Below are 16,637 nucleotides of genomic sequence, written 5' to 3'. Positions count from 1 at the left end.
TTCGAACTAAATCCCTCCTTTATATACAAGTATTTTATGTTGTCAAACTAAGCATTCAATCTGCTAATAATACAAAAAATTTGAAATTTTAGATAGTCTTAATGATGATTATGTTATTTTTAATTTTTAATATAGACATAATTTTGTAATTTTTATAATATTAATGTTTATAAAATGTGAAAGGATTAAATATTTTATTTGTTGAAAATAATTTTTTTTTTTTTTTTTTTTACGAATGTAATTGGATAGGGTCATGTGGAAAGGTTTAGGTGTGGGTGGAGTTTCGGTTAAACCCGCAGCTAAGATAAGAGAGGCTTTAGAAAAATAATTTACACTCACGAATAGAATTACGGTGTAGCTTGAATCATATATATCCTACTTTAATTATTGATACCCTTAGTGAAACAAAACGTTTGACAACATGAATTAATTGGAAGTTCGTTCATTAATCAATCATCTATTTATGTATATGTTTATTTAATTTATTTGGGTAGTTCAACTCTTGAATTTTTCTATTTATTAGTACATTATTTCTAAGTTATTCTGTGATAGTAAATAGTAAATACTTATTAAAATTCGAGACTTGAGAGTTGAAAATATATATAAATTCTATATTAAGGATTTTGCAACCTTAAGAATGCACATGTTTGACAAAAAGGTACACTTTCATGTGATTACGAAATACTATGAAGCAGAATAATGCATGAGCTTCCATCAAATGTGTAAGGTAAGGCTGCACTTTCTCTGATGCACAGAACACAGACACATACAATGTTTATGTAATAATAATAATAATAATAATAATAATAATAATAATAATAATAACACTATGCGACACTTCAATTATAATATTGATGAAAATATTATTCAAATAAATAAGAACAATAACTTGTATATTGGGGGTCACTTAATTTAGTTAAGGGTTCACTATTGTTAAGATTTTAAGATGGGTTTGACTTAGTATACCTAATGATACCCTAACATATAAGCAAAGCATTAATTAAACTTGCCTACCTTATCTACCAAAACTCATTTTTCTTCAACCGTGGTTTTATTCTTCATTTAATATATTTTATTCTTCTGATCTTCAGTGTGGCTTTAAATTCATCTTTATCCAATGGTTAAAAAGTCAAGGCATGCAAAAGGGATGATGGAGAAAAAAAAAAAAATAGAAGAGGTAAGAGATAGGAAAGTTTTTAAATATATTTAAAATATTGGTGTTCTAATAATTTTAATAATTAATTTTAATTAATATATATTATATATATTTTTTATAATTAAAATTAATTATTAAAATTATTAAAATATCAATATACTTAATATATTTAAAATTCTTTCAAAAAGATAATCAAATTGATATTTAGTTATGACGAAATTTTTACTTAAAAGAATACACAATAAAAAAGACATTAGTTTATTTTTTTATAATATCGTGTAGGTAATATTTATAATTATATATTTATTAAATTTAATATTATTTTTTGGTGATTAAATTTAATATTATTTAATTATTCTAAAAATAATTAAATATATAAAATAAAATAATTTTTTAAAATAATTTTTCATTATCTTCTAAAGATTTTTTTATATTAATATTAGGTGGTTGATATTTAAATGTGCATTATTATTGGACAGGCAGGTGGTTTCACTATCAACAATGGACACCATTAATGCACCTGCATTAGTAGCCCCCCCATAAATAATTACTACACTTCTAATAGTAATATAATATGCCTGCTACATAGCAGTTGTTTCAATGAGGTACATATATATATATGAATAAATTTGGTTCTTGTTTTTAATTTTGTTTCTATTTTCATCAACCCTTGTTTTCATAACTTTTGTGAATTGCTAGTAATAAGAGATCTTAAGCTTTATACATCATTATAGAGTAACAACAATAAAGTGCATAAACTCAATTAGTAGTATATGATTGGTTAGTGATAAATAAAATTTTCTCCCTTTATTGTTTTCCAAATTCAAAAAATAATAAAGAGGAAATTAAAGGAGAAATTTCCTTATAAATTTCTGATTTTTGGGATGGCAAGGTTCACCAAACTTTTACAGCAAAAATAAATGCATTCGGCCATTGATGTGGTACCTTGCTCAAATCATGCAAAAAGCCAGATATCATCCATAAGAGGCCCATAAATTATAAACACTGCTACCCAAATATTTTTTTTTCTTTTTAATATATTTTTATATTGGCAAAAAAGAATTTGAGATTCACATTTTTTATTTTGCTAATAACAGGAAATTAAATTGAATGTATGCTTTTTTATATACTTATAAAATTCTTAAATAAATTAGAGTATGTGAATAATCATAGTTAAGACATATATACATGAAAGTATATGGAATAATTAATAATATATGGGATTATATAAGTGTGAAAACTTTTATTAAATGTTGATTGTAATTTATTGCTTCAGCCCAACAAACTTTCCTAACACCATTGTCCCTCTGATAAATTCATATGTACTCTTTTATACAAAGATGAAAATGATTATTAGATAGTAGTAAGAAAGAAAGAAAAGAGATGAGAATGGAGGAAGCATACATTGTGAAGGTGGAGGAAGGAAAAGAAGCCACTCATGATAAGCCTTCAGCAGGTCCAGTGTACAGATGCATCTATGCCAAAGATTCTCTTCTTCACTTGCCACCTCACTTGGATTCTCCATGGCAATTCTTCAGGTCACTTTTCATTTCTCTTGCCATCATCATCCTATGTTCAAATGCAGATAAATATTAGCTTCAATATACTGAATTATCAAAACAATGCTTGGCATTTTTAGTAGAGGAAAAAAAAATGTAATTTTGGCCCATGCAGGTCTCGAACCTGCGACCTTCACGTTATTAGCACGACGCTCTAACCAACTGAGCTAATAGGCCAGTTATTATAATTATTGACATAGTAAAAATATTTTGTCAAGTTTGATTCATCCTTTTACAGGGACTCTGCAAGCAAGTACCCCAGCAAGGCAATGCTGGGTCGTCGTCAGAAATCTGAATCAGAGGTTCCAAGATTCATTTGTTCCTTCCTCTTTCTTCCTTCCATTTATTTCCAGTGAAAAACAACATATATACTTTTTTCATAATTTCCAATTTAAATATAATCACACCCTAATATGTAAGTATACCGAGAAGCCAAAAAATTCAAGAATGCTATCTAGTATTTACACATTAAAATTAATTACTAAATTCAGCCGTTATATATTTGTGTATAAATACACATATAATTTTATTTATTTTTAATATATATTTTATATTTAAATATTATATTCCAGTAACTAATTTTAGTGATTGATTTTAGTATATATCTAATATAATTGTTAAATCATCTTCAGTCAATAATCAATTATTGGACCACGGCTAAACAAATGCTGAAATGCACACACTCACTATTTTATTTTAAAATTACTCTTTTATTTTTTTTTCCTCTCAAAATCACAGTCATTCTTGTCCACCTTCAATCCTAAATTCTCCTAAATCTTAAACTTTAAATTAGTTTTACTTTATTTTAATATTCGTTTTACTTAAATTTTGAATATTTTTATTGTTTTTAGTTTTAAATTTTTTTTCTAATGTTCATTTCTTTCCAATTGTTTGGTAATTTTTAGATTAATGGGGTGAATTAATGTTGACTCTTAACTTTTTGTTTAACATGAATAATAGTGATAGATCAAAATTAAATAGACTTTTATTGCGGAAAAATAGAGGGAAGGGGTTATATGTAAACAAACTAACAATGATATAAATTAAACTCATAAGCCAAAAATGATTTTCATGATCATATAAAATTCAAACATATTATTTGTATACAAAAATAAGCTATCAAAATTAGCTACTAGTATGAAATATATGTTAGAATACAAATACACATTAAGAATAAATTAACTACATATGTATTTATACACATATACATTGGTGACTGATTTTAGTGTACGAATAGCATTTTTGGTTTACAATGTTAACTATATGAACTGGAATTGCAGGTTGATCCATATAAATGGCTGACATATCAGGAGGCTTATGAAACAGCTATCAGAATTGGTTCAGCCATGAGTAGCCGTGGTGTCAACCCTGTAATAACCCACCTCACCATCTTTCTCCCTCATGCTAATTTGTAAATTTAACACAGCTAGTATAACTACCTAGCTAATATTTCATTTTATATGTCATCAATAGGGTGATCATTGTGGGATATATGGAATTAACTGTCCAGAATGGATAATTACAATGGAGGTATATATAAATAAATATAGTACCTTGAAATTTTGTAGGGGAAAAAATGATACTTGATCAGCAAGAAACTGTTTAGTACTAAACTTGATTTAAATTTGGTGGCTGCAGGCTTGTAATAGCCATTCAGTAACATATGTCCCATTATATGACACACTTGGTATGTTTTTCATTCCTTTTCTCATTGATTTCTAGATGCTTTTTATTATTCCAAACATTTACCTAATGATTCTTGAGGTACCTAAGAACAGGTCCAAATGCAGTGGAGTTTATCATAAACCATGCTCAAGTTTCAATAGCATTTGTACAGGAAAACAAGATTCCTTCTGTGAGTTCTACTTCCTGAGTTTGCATTTGAGTTAGTTCTTCAATTTGTTGGAGATGATATAACTGTTTCTGTATTTCACAGATTTTGTCTTGTCTTGGTCAGTGTTCTTCAAATCTTAAAAGTATGTCAAATGATTCTACTTTCTTTCAGTTTCTGAGCTTCTGTTATATTAAGGCTAATTTCCTTCTTTTCAATGCTAACCAACTTCTACAATCTAATAATGTAGCTATTGTGAGTTTTGGTAATGTTTCGACCGCGCAAAAGAAGGAAGCCAAGGAACATGGTACATCCTGCTTCTCTTGGGAAGAGTTTCTCCAGTTGGTAGGAAACAAAGATTGATTTTTAATTGCATATTCATGTTTAAAAGCAAAAACTTTGAACCACTTTGATTTGTTTAATCCTGTATGTTCTGCTCTGCATGCAGGGGAACTTGGATTGTGATCTACCACCAAAAAAGAAGACTGACATTTGTACAATCATGTACACAAGTGGAACAACAGGCGAACCGAAAGGTGTCATACTTAAGAATGAGGCTTTCATGGCTGAAGTTTTGTCTATTGATCAAATACTTCATTTAACAGACAAAGCAGTAAGATAACAATCTTCTTGAATGTTCACAAGTTTCATACCACACCTTGTCCTGTTTTGATTTTTCTCTACTCATAATATGTACTACTTGCTGCAGGCAAGCGAAGATGATGTGTACTTCTCTTTTCTTCCTCTTGCTCATGTCTATGACCAGATAATGGAGACCTATTGCATTTATAGGGGAGCCTCAATTGGATTCTGGCAAGGCGTAAGATTCGGATTCAGTTTTTATCATTAGTATTTTGCTCCTTTCTTGTATATGTCTCATTTTGATGCTTCATTCCATGTTAATTGTTTCAGGATGTGAGGTACTTAATGGAGGATGTTCAGGTGTTGAAGCCAACTATATTTTGTGGCGTTCCTAGAGTTTTCGACCGTGTTTATGCCGGTAGAGAGACATTACTTTTGTCCTACTGCTACCTTAGCTCATAAATGTCATATGTTATAACCAATGACTTGTGCCTGAAGGTATCAACAGCAAAATTTCATCCGGAGGAGCGTTGCGAAGTGCATTGTTTCAGTATGCATATAATTAGTACGTTTCGCCACTAAACAATTCTATTTTAGACCCTTAATTTCCAAAATCATGCAAAGTAATTAGTCTAGATTCTGATGACAGCAAGTTGGGATACTTAGAGAAGGGTCTTCCACAAGACAAAGCAGCACCATTTTTTGATAGGCTTGTATTTGACAAGGTAACTGCACTTTACTGTGATTTCTGTTGGTGAAATTTGACCTGAAAATTGGATTGATGTTTTCTTTTATGACAGATAAAACAAGGCTTAGGTGGAAGAGTTCGGCTTCTGTTATCCGGCGCTGCTCCTCTGCCTCGGCACATTGAGGAGTTTCTAAGGATCACTAGTGGAGCTACTTTGGCACAAGGATATGGTATGATAATATGATATTAGTATCTTAGTTATAATTCTCTTGATCATACTAGTTACTATGTTATATTGATGTGTTATCATTTTGATTATGTGACAGGTCTTACTGAAAGTTGTGGAGGATGTTTCACAGCATTAGGCAATGTGTTTTCCATGATGGGAACAGTTGGAGTCCCTATGACAACAATTGAGGCCAGGCTTGAATCCGTGCCGGAGATGGGATATGATGCACTTTCCGGTGAACCTCGTGGCGAAATTTGCCTTAGAGGGACTACCTTGTTCTCAGGTTACCATAAGCGTGAAGATCTTACAGAAGAGGTCATGGTTGATGGCTGGTTTCACACAGGTAAGTTCTTAATTGTTGTTATGGAACAAACTTTGGAGAATGACTTCAAAATTGTGTTTCTGAATGATTTTTGAAACCATTGCAGGTGACATTGGAGAATGGCAGCCTAATGGAGCTATGAAAATCATTGATAGGAAAAAGAATATCTTTAAGTTGTCTCAAGGAGAATATGTTTCTGTAGAAAATATCGAAAACAAGTATCTGCGATGCCCTCTTATAACATCGGTATATTTCTGTCACAGAACAATGCTGTTAGAGATATAACCATTTATGTAACTCCTCCTGTTAGCTAAAATTCATTATGTAATAATTCTATATAGTTTGTAGAGTGATATTTTTTGTTCCTATGCAGATTTGGGTCTATGGAAACAGTTTTGAGTCATTCTTGGTGGCTGTGGTGGTGCCAGATAGAAAAGCCCTTGAAGATTGGGCAGTGAAGCATAATTCATCAACAGATGACTTTAAATCTTTATGTGAGAATTTGAAGGCAAGAAAATACATCTTAGATGAGCTCAACAGCACTGGTCAGAAACATCAAGTATGCACATGATTTCTTGAATTATAATACAGTATTCTGATATTGGTATTGGTAATAATGGTGGTTAAATTTGACATGAATGAAATCTATTCTCTTCAGCTTAGAGGCTTTGAGATGCTAAAGGCAATTCATCTGGAACCAGCTCCCTTTGACATGGAGAGAGATCTAATAACTCCAACATTCAAATTGAAGAGACCACAATTACTCAAGTACTATAAGGTTTGTCTTATGTTCTAATATGCTAAAATGCTATTCATGTAAGAAAAACAAATCAATATTGTGTTACTGCTTATTTTATTTTCAGGATTGTATTGAGGAGCTATACAAAGAAGCCAAGGGAACCAAGGTGTGAGCAAAGTGGCAAGAGAGACTTTTATATGCACTATTTATATTATACTATTTTCTATATGATACAATGAAAAATCCAATAAGACTAGTTGAAGATATATTGGGCATTGCAAAAGTTGAAACTTTATTTGTTTAGAATAGCAAGCAATGAATTTGATGGAAACCCAAATCATCCTGTAATATATATTCCACAGTAATGAAATTTGATTTTACATTGTTTACACATACAATGATACAAACTATATAGGTCATACACAAATGAGCCATGAAGTAATGAAGTTCAACAAATGAATGATGCAAAAGACAAAATAGTTCAATTTACACAGAGCAAAAACCAAGAGTCTAAAATGCTGCTTCTTTTTTTTTTCTGGTATGTTCCTAAAAGAGGATAACCACCAGGGCCCAAATGGGATAAACCAAGAGAAGGATTATGCCAACAGAATTGGATATGCCATGGGCTTTGGTGAAAGAGTTTCTGAATCCACCAGAGGCTCTAATGTGTTCTTGCAGCAAATAACATGCTATGATTAGGCATACTACCACACCAACAATGTTGTTTCTGAAAGTGGTTGCAATTAGAGATGGTGCAACAACAACAAGAAGAATCAATGCAGCAGGCAGTTCCAACCAATCTGCATTAACATGCATTACTCAGTATATTACTTGTTATTATCAAATTAATAGTCTCTTAGAATTTAAAAGTGACAAATTCGTCTCTCATAAGACAAACTCATTCCTTGTCATTCGTTTACTAAATATTATTGAAATGTATAACAAGAATAGCAGCAAAATATTTGCATGTTCAATGAATTGATTAACAACAAAGAGATTTCACAGATTATTGTGAACAAGAGCAGGGTTACTCTCAAGTCTTAGATGAATTTGTATGTATCATACCAGGGAAGTGTTTTGGAAGGAAAAGCCTTAGAACAACAGCAATAATGGCAATCCATTTTCCAATTTCTCCCCTGCATTAGCCAAGAATAAAAAAGAAATTTAATGTTAGAGAAAAATGATAATAATACAAATCAAAAAAAGAAAAAAGAAGAAAGAACTGTAACAAGATATTGACCTGAATACACCAAAAATAATTGAAGGCAGGCTGAAAAAAATATATGGAATGAGTAGTGCTGTAAGAATGTTTGTCTTCCAATTTGTACGGTCCAAAATCAACAAGTAACTGTAGAAAATAAACAGAAGTAATAAGTTAAATTTTAATTAAACAAATTTATGTATATGAAGGTGATTACTATTTTAACCAATAACTGTCAACTTTCATATAATAGGACAATCAATATTCAATATAAGTTGCTTAATGCACTAATGGACCCTTCTTAGCACTATGATTGATTATCTCCTTTGATCTTATCAACAAACTATAAACTTATCTATCACACTATCACCGACCCATATTAATTAAGTATGAGACATTTAAGCCATACTAATACTTAGGTAAACCACTAAATTAACACTAATTTATTTATTTATTTTCTTTTATCTGCTAAATATATTCACTCAAAATTTAAAAGGGAGTATTGATAATAGTATAAAAATTTCTAAACAAGTAAAAACAAGATAAAGGGTGGATTAAAGAGCATAGAAGGAGAAGGAAGAGTTAGAGATAGGAGATGATGAATTATTATGGTTTGAGAAAACATACATAGCAGCAATGGCAGCAATCAATCCAAAAAAGGAAGCTCCAAAGCCTAAACCACCAAGCTTGATGGCATGATCAGCAAGCTTGTGAGCAGCCAAACTCAGCTCATTGAGATCAGAGCTAAGCAATTTTGCTGCTGCTTCATCTTGAAAAGCCATTGATCCCTTCCACATATCCTTTTGAATCAAATCAAGAAGAAATTTTATGAATGGAAAAGTCAAACAGTTATAGATATTATAGGTGGTGGCAATAATACTAAAGAGTTATTATTATAAACATGTTACATGACATGGTATGGTTGATTCCAGAAAGGCCACGTGGAGGTTCATTAAAGTTTTTGTTTTGCAATAATTTTTTTAAAGATTTAAGTTTCCATATATGGCCTATGATTACATTACAGCTGGCTTTTTCAACATCTGGAGTTTACTACTAATAATAATATAAATATAGAAGTAATTTAAATTGTATTTTGAGAAAGAAAAGTCCCACAAGTAACATATATGTAGGTATTATTATCTGCATGACTTTCATTTTTATGATAATATAATACTCACATGGATTTGCTTAGTATAGAATTTAGGAATAAACTTTCTTTTATTCAGTTCACTAATGATGTATAGTGTGTCAACAGTGAGTAATTAATTGAGCAAATATAAAGTAGTGTTTATTTTTAAAAATTAGAATTGAAATTATAAGATTGATATTTAATATTGTGTTTAATGATCAGAAATTAAAATTAAAATTTTTGTTTTAGAATATAAAATTTTAGAATATAAAATTTTAGGTTTTAGTATCTTCAGAAAGTAAAAATAAAAAAAAAACTAAAATTTTTTATACTAAAAATTAAAATTTTGATGATATTTTTATTTAATCTTTTAAAATTTAAATTTATTATTTAATTTTAATATTTATCTTAAATTAAAAATAATATTTAAATATAATTTAATCTAATATATTTTAGATTAAATATAATACAAAAATTTAATTTAGTTTGAGTTCTAAAAGTAATAGGATGACGTTGTACGTATTATTATTCATTGTACTTTATTATTATAGGATAAGTTTTATCTAGAGTGAAAGTCGCACTCTATACTGTAATAATGAAAGGAAATAGCAAGTTTATAAATAAATATAACTAAAATGAATCATTAAATCGTTTTTCAATTTTCTAGAAAATATACATTTTTAACTTTTATTTCTGATTGATCCATTCGAAAATTTTCTGATATGCGCGGATACGACACCATTTGAAAATAATAAAAAAGGATTTTTAGTCTTTCTTCGTGAAGATAATTTTCTTTTCTCTTTTATAGATTTATTTTACTTCAAAAATATTATTCAATAAGTTTTTTTAAATTATTCACAACGATAAAGACTAATTCGTCGCGAATCAAAATTTTATTTAAAGATTTATTATTGACCAATAAATTACTACATATACAATGTGAGATTCGAATCCCCAATATTTACTTAAGCAGGATTCGATAAATCTTTTTAAAATAATAGAAACAAGACAATCAACAAACAAGATAAAACACAACAAAAATAAAAATAATAATAAAAACAGAAAGGTATCAATAATAATAATAATTCATTTATTTTGGGCTATATTTATTGCCATCTGTTACCAAAGATTGGGCTTCCAAATACCACAAAGATACAAACATAATGATTGGGCTTACATTTTATGTATCCTTTCGGTTAACGTGTTCATAAAATGTTCAATTGGCTGCTTACCGGAAAACAAAGGAAAAGCTTACCCAAAAAAAAAAAAAAAAGCTTACCAAAAAGAATGTTCAATACTTTAATCAATTTGATTCTTAAAATGGTTATTGTTATAAAACTATATGCCCAACACAAATATAAGAGTAGAGTTCAAACTTATAATTTCTTCCTCATCACTAAAAATTGATGATGTTTTGATAAATTATTAGGCGACAATTTAAAGAGATCATAAAATATTCCTCTTAAAAATAAGGGTAACTGTCATTGATAGTCTTTCTGTGCCACAGGTGGCAATAATATTATGGTTACAGCCGACTATGTTAATATATAAATAAATAAATACGTACAGATAAACATTGATGAATAAGATAAATTAAACAATGTTACCACATAATGACACACTAAACCAAAGTGTGGATGTGACATAACCATTATTCATCATATAGACATATATAATTAAAATATAATTTTCTATAAATGCATGCTTTTAACCCATACAGTTCTTAATCTTCCTCTGCAGCTAATACCCTATTCCTAAAAACTCTTTTCTAATCTTTCAGAAGCCAAATGGTATGCTCATCTTGGCTTCTTGGTACTAATCATTAAAGCTCAAGTAATTTTCTTAAAAATATAATAATTTATATATCTTTTTTTTATTTACTTAAAATTTTAAAATAAATAATTTTATGATATAATATAAAATTTCATGACTGAAAAACATAAAATTTGATTTTTATAATTCTAAAAAAATAGCATAAAACTTTTATAAATTATTTAAAAATTGAAGACAAGTAATTTTAAACTATAGAAATGATGAAACTTGCTTGGCGGCAAAACATACAATTGTGATAAAAAGTCCCACATATATTTCATCAACAATATCATAATAAACATCTTCTATACTTACGGCATCTATAATTCGATATGATATATCTATCAGAAATAAATGAAAATTTTAATAAAAAATATCAAAATTTACTACTTTTAGTTTTATTTAATATATTTTATAATAAATAAATATTAAATAAAATAAATTTGAGTTGTTTAAACTGTTTGGACCCTTTGTCAATTTTAATACGATGTATATATATATATTCTCTAAAACAATTAAACAAATCGTCAACTACCATTTTATTACATACGATGAACGAAGAAGTCTCTTGAAATGGACTATTGACTCGTCGCATTCTTTTCTTTGCCGTGTGAAATGATCCGATCGATGATCGTTGAACCTTTGATTTGTCCACATAATGAATTGAACTATACAATGCTACAGTGTTAGTATTCTTAATTCTTTCGAGAAAGAAATTAATCCACAAATATGAAATTTCTCAATAGAATAAGTATAAGGAGTCAATAACTTAAGCGTATAATGTGTACAATAGAGGTTTAGGAAGTATTAAAAATATGACCATTAGTGTTATATATATTGTCCTATCAGATTACGCTTTTGGGATGAACGGTTTCATGATATAGTATTAGAATTCTAGATCCAAAAGGTCAAGAGTTCGATTCTTAGTAAACCCTAAAATCAGCTTAAACTTCTGGGAAGCTTTTGGAATGAGTGGTTTTATGACATAAAGATAGTGATGTTCATTTTATTCATAGACCAAAGATTTAGCTTATTGTACATATTATACGCTTAGGTCATTGGCTCCCTAGCAGTACTATTCTCAATATATAGTGCTTATAGCTTCGTTCATAAATCACATTTTAATTATTTAGAGTTATTTAACAAAGAAATTGTACCTTTTCCCCATTTGAACACACAAACATACACGCGAATAAGGCGTGTGATAATGTCCCGATGACATATATATGCTAAAATGTGAACGCATGGAAAAACATATATATTATGCATGATAAAGATCGTTTATTAATTTCGAAAATAATTTGCTTGCTATTTACATATATTAATTTTAGGGGTGGCTAGTGGGCCAACTGCATCATCAGATAGGCAGTGTATTAAGCAAACTTTTTATATATGACAGTCTTCAAATTTTAATATCACCCAACTTTTTAGCGAGTTAAGCGAGTGAATATTATATTATGGATATAATGAGGGCGACACTTCCTTTTACAAATTGTCAGTTCGCTTAACATGCCAGATATGGAGACACCTAGCCGCACTTGTGGCGATCTTCTTAATTACACTATACGTACATTCTTTTTTTTTTTAATATAATTAAGTATCTTTTAAATATTTTTTATTTTGTTTTTAAAAGAAAAAAAGTAAATAATTTTTTTTTTTAATTTTTCAAACAACTGATGCACAAAAATAAATATTTAAATTAATTAAATAATAATAAATTGTTATAAAGATAGATAAAAACTAAATTTTAAAGGATACATAATATTTAAAAAAAAATACAGAAAAATAATAAAAATATTAAATAATGTGAATAATAAATATATCGGATGTTCAATTTAATAGGTACATACATAATTATTATTACACAACAAAAATGGCATATCACAGGTACGTATCCTACAAACGTATAATGTATACGTAACCAACGACGGAGTCACGGAATTTCTTTAGGGCAGAGGGGACAACCTCTTCCCACAAAATATACATATTTAGAGAAAATCTAGGTTATTAAAATCAAACACAGAAAGAAAATACCAGGAAAAAACTTCAAAATCGAAAAAAAAAAAGGATAATTAAAAAAATAAAAAAAAGTTACATATATATACATCGCACATATACATACACCAATTTACGTACAAACAACATGTCCATGCAACGTAGATAAAGCATATTTACAGTGACTCACATAAGACAAATTTGTGCTTCTTTTCTTCTTAAATTCATCTCTACCTAAAACCTTTTCTTATTCAAGGAAAAAACAACAAAAGTATTGTCGTAGGTGATGTTTTATTCATTTTGATGACATTGAACTTAGAATAATACTAAGGATAAGAAGGTTTTTAGGTAAGGTGGGTTGTCACATCTTGTATTATAACAATAACAAGTACTTAAAAAGGTGAAAACTCAGGTGCAGTCGACTGTAAAATTGATATTTGAGAGTCATTAGATAAAAATTAAGTCAAATCAATCAAATCATTTAACGACTATCAATATCAACTTTACGTAAAGTTAATTTACTTGAGTTTTCACCGCTTAAAAATTGGAGGTCTTGGTTAAGGACTTGATGGTAACTGTGGGACCCAAAACAAGTGGCTTCCAATCGAATGCAAACGTGTCATAATGCAAGAAGAACTCCACCAAATACACCCTACACAGCAGCACCACAAGATTCTTCGCCGGGCACTGCTTGTTATCCGCTGTGGGCTCGTCCACCTCACGCCCATTAGACCATAACACGTGTCTCAACAGCCTCTCTCCATCTCCAATAAACCTATGGCCCACAAAATCCTCGGGATTCTCAAAGATCTTCGGGTCCTTCGTAGCGAACGGCTGATATCCAAAGATCATCTCCCCTTTCTTGATCTCGTAGGCCGCATCGTGGCTCTGCACCACCAGATCCTCCCTCGCTTTGGCGTACTGGTACGGCACAGCAGGCTCTATCCTCAGTACTTCGTACACCACTGATTTGGTCAAAGTCATCTTATCCAACGCTGCAAGACTCACTACCCCGCCTTCGTCCCTAACAACGGTCCTGATTTCATCAGCGAGTTGCTTGTGTAAACCCTCCCCTGCCAAACCTATCCACTTGATTAGGATCGGAAACTGGTTCGATAAACCACCGAAAGCGTTGAACCCTAACATGAAAACAAGGTTGTGGCATGCTTCGTCTCTTTTGATTCCTAATTTCTCCGCTTCGTCCAGCACCGCCGTCCCCGCCGTCGATACTCCTTCGTAGAGCTTGTTGTAGCTGCCTTTTACGGCCCACGCCGGAAACGGCACCGTTCGGATCAGTACATCTTCGACGTAGTTGAAGATTTTCGGTAACCCTAGCGTTGCGAGAGGAGCGAGCTGAGCTCCGAGCCAGGTCTCCACGAGCTTCGGACCTTCGCTTCCGATGACGGTGGTGTTTGGATCCTTGTCAGTGAGGAGACGGAAGATGAAAGTGAAGGTGGCGGCACCGATGGAGGTGTTGTAGCTGGCTTCTTTGGACTTTCCGGCGAGACTTTCTTCCATGTTATTGAAATGATCGGTGAGAACGCTTCGGAAGAGAGGGAGGAAGATGTTGTGTTTGGAGGAGAGAATATGGAGAAAGAAGGATTTGAGGAGAGAGTGTTCGGGTTCAGTAGTATCTTGGAAGGCGCAGGTGCGGTAGCCGCCGGTGAAGGCGGTAGAAGGCATGAAAGTGCCGTCAAGGACGTCGCGCTTATCGACCTTAGAGTTGTCGAAGAGGATGGGGAAAGAGGCGGCGTCGAGGAGAGCGACGACCTTAGGGTCATGAGCAATGAAGGGACCAGGCGGCATGTTGGTTCTGATGACGGTGGAGTTGTACTTTTGGATCCTGGTGGCGAAGAATTCGTCGCGGCCTTGTTTGTAGAAGTAGTCGTGGCGGTCGTGTAAGGGGCCCAAGAACGGGAGGCCGTAGCTTCCCGGAATGGGCTTCAGCGGAAGATTATTATTATTGTTAGGGGCGGAGGATGCCATTTTTGTGTGATAAGTGTGAGAGTTGGAGCACTTGCTTGTATTTGCTGCTGCTGCTGCTTCCAAACACCATAAATAATGGGGAGGACGTGCTTCGCACAATCATTTAAATTTTTTTAGGAAGAAAATTTAACTAATTTAAATAATAAAATTTAGAATAAAATTAATCATAATTATTTTTTATTATGTTAAATTAATTTAATTAATAAAAAAATTTAAATGTGTAATATTATTCCATTAATATTATAACAAAAGTATGTTAAGTATCATGTAATAACCAGCACTTATGTATGGCAAATTGTTTTATTTATCACTTATATAAAAAATGAGGGTTATATACTCGTTGGCATATAATTGGTCAATTTTGCGTAAGTGAAGCTATTCAATTGTATAAGTATTTTATGTGTAGTTGTATAATTTTAAATGTGTTAAAAATATGATATGCAATCTTTAATATATGTTCAGAATTTATATTAGAAATTAGTGTATGTAATATAAAAAAGGGTAAAGTACTAAATTGGTCTCTTAGATTTTGGTGTAATTCTATTTTAGTCCTTAAGGTTTAAAGTGTTCTATTTGAATCCAAAAAAGTTTCATTTAGCATCAATTTAGTCCCACAGTGAGGTCAAAATTAAATAATTAACAAAATGTCCTACATAACAACAGTTCAAGAACAAAATCGATAATCTAGAGAACAAGTACAAGCTCCAGAGGTACAAAATCAACCATTGATGTATCAATACATTTATTTATCATTTTCTTTAGTTTTATAGAAAATATTTTATTTATATTATAAAAAATAATAAATAAATGTATTGATGTATCAATGGTTGATTTTATGCCTCTGGAACTTGTGCTTGTTTTCCAGATTATCGATTTTATTTTTGTACTGTTGTTATGTAGAATATTTTGTTAATTATTTAATTTTGACATCACTGTGGGACTAAATTGATGCTAAATGAAACTTTTTTGAATTCAAATAGAATACTTTAAACCTTAAGAAGCAAAACAGAATTACACTCAAAGCTAGGAAACCAATTTAATACTTTACCCTATAAAAAAAGTTCATCTCAATATTTAAAAAAAAGTTCGCCTTATCTTGTATTATTTCTGTATAACTTTTTTACCTAAAGATTTCACAGGATAAAATAAAGTTACACTTTTTAATTAAAAAAATCATCAAAGCAAAAATTTGAAAATTTTTCCTTGGCACGTATAGATTATCGTAATTTAACTAATAACCCCAAACCAAAATAGTTTAACTACTGAAAAAGTACTAAAAGCTAAGCTAATAGATGAAGTAACATGTATACTAGTTAATTAATTAATTCCTTATTTTAGCTGAATGAATAACTCACATTCTACTTTGAAGGACGATAGTTAAAGTCTCGAGAGCACAAAGATTACTGCT

At 30.6% G+C, this 16,637-nt stretch overlaps 3 protein-coding genes and 1 non-coding gene across 4 annotated transcripts; 1 reads left to right on the top strand and 3 right to left on the bottom strand.

The window, feature by feature from the left end:
* Positions 1 to 1,755: 1,755 nt before the first annotated feature.
* LOC112736828 (probable CoA ligase CCL6) lies at positions 1,756 to 7,497 on the top strand. Its single transcript, XM_025786462.3, has 19 exons — positions 1,756 to 2,694; positions 2,954 to 3,017; positions 3,996 to 4,085; positions 4,189 to 4,245; positions 4,354 to 4,402; positions 4,494 to 4,570; positions 4,652 to 4,691; positions 4,797 to 4,891; positions 4,995 to 5,159; positions 5,256 to 5,366; positions 5,459 to 5,546; positions 5,627 to 5,693; positions 5,778 to 5,853; positions 5,929 to 6,046; positions 6,143 to 6,388; positions 6,474 to 6,613; positions 6,741 to 6,926; positions 7,026 to 7,145; positions 7,231 to 7,497. The coding sequence occupies exons 1-19, from the start codon at positions 2,540 to 2,542 to the stop codon at positions 7,276 to 7,278; spliced, it is 1,992 nt and encodes a 663-aa protein (XP_025642247.1). The 5' UTR covers positions 1,756 to 2,539; the 3' UTR covers positions 7,279 to 7,497.
* Positions 2,819 to 2,892, bottom strand: TRNAI-AAU (transfer RNA isoleucine (anticodon AAU)). The gene has a single exon. It is a non-coding gene; the product is annotated as a tRNA-Ile (tRNA).
* On the bottom strand, positions 7,427 to 9,280 carry LOC112736830 (cold-regulated 413 plasma membrane protein 1). Its single transcript, XM_025786463.2, has 4 exons — positions 8,935 to 9,280; positions 8,347 to 8,454; positions 8,172 to 8,242; positions 7,427 to 7,906 (listed from the first exon to the last, which is right to left on the bottom strand). Exons 1-4 carry the CDS (start codon positions 9,102 to 9,104, stop codon positions 7,653 to 7,655), a joined length of 603 nt encoding a protein of 200 aa, XP_025642248.1. The 5' UTR covers positions 9,105 to 9,280; the 3' UTR covers positions 7,427 to 7,652.
* A 4,040-nt stretch (positions 9,281 to 13,320) lies between these two features.
* Positions 13,321 to 15,335, bottom strand: LOC112736827 (9-divinyl ether synthase). Its single transcript, XM_025786460.3, has one exon. The coding sequence runs from the start codon at positions 15,227 to 15,229 to the stop codon at positions 13,781 to 13,783; it is 1,449 nt and encodes a 482-aa protein (XP_025642245.1). The 5' UTR covers positions 15,230 to 15,335; the 3' UTR covers positions 13,321 to 13,780.
* Positions 15,336 to 16,637: the final 1,302 nt, after the last annotated feature.

Source organism: Arachis hypogaea, chromosome 13 (assembly GCF_003086295.3).
Source record: "Arachis hypogaea cultivar Tifrunner chromosome 13, arahy.Tifrunner.gnm2.J5K5, whole genome shotgun sequence".
Lineage (NCBI taxonomy): Eukaryota > Viridiplantae > Streptophyta > Magnoliopsida > Fabales > Fabaceae > Arachis > Arachis hypogaea.
The sequence above is the reverse complement of the archived record's forward strand: the minus strand, read 5'-3'. Positions and strand labels throughout refer to the sequence as shown.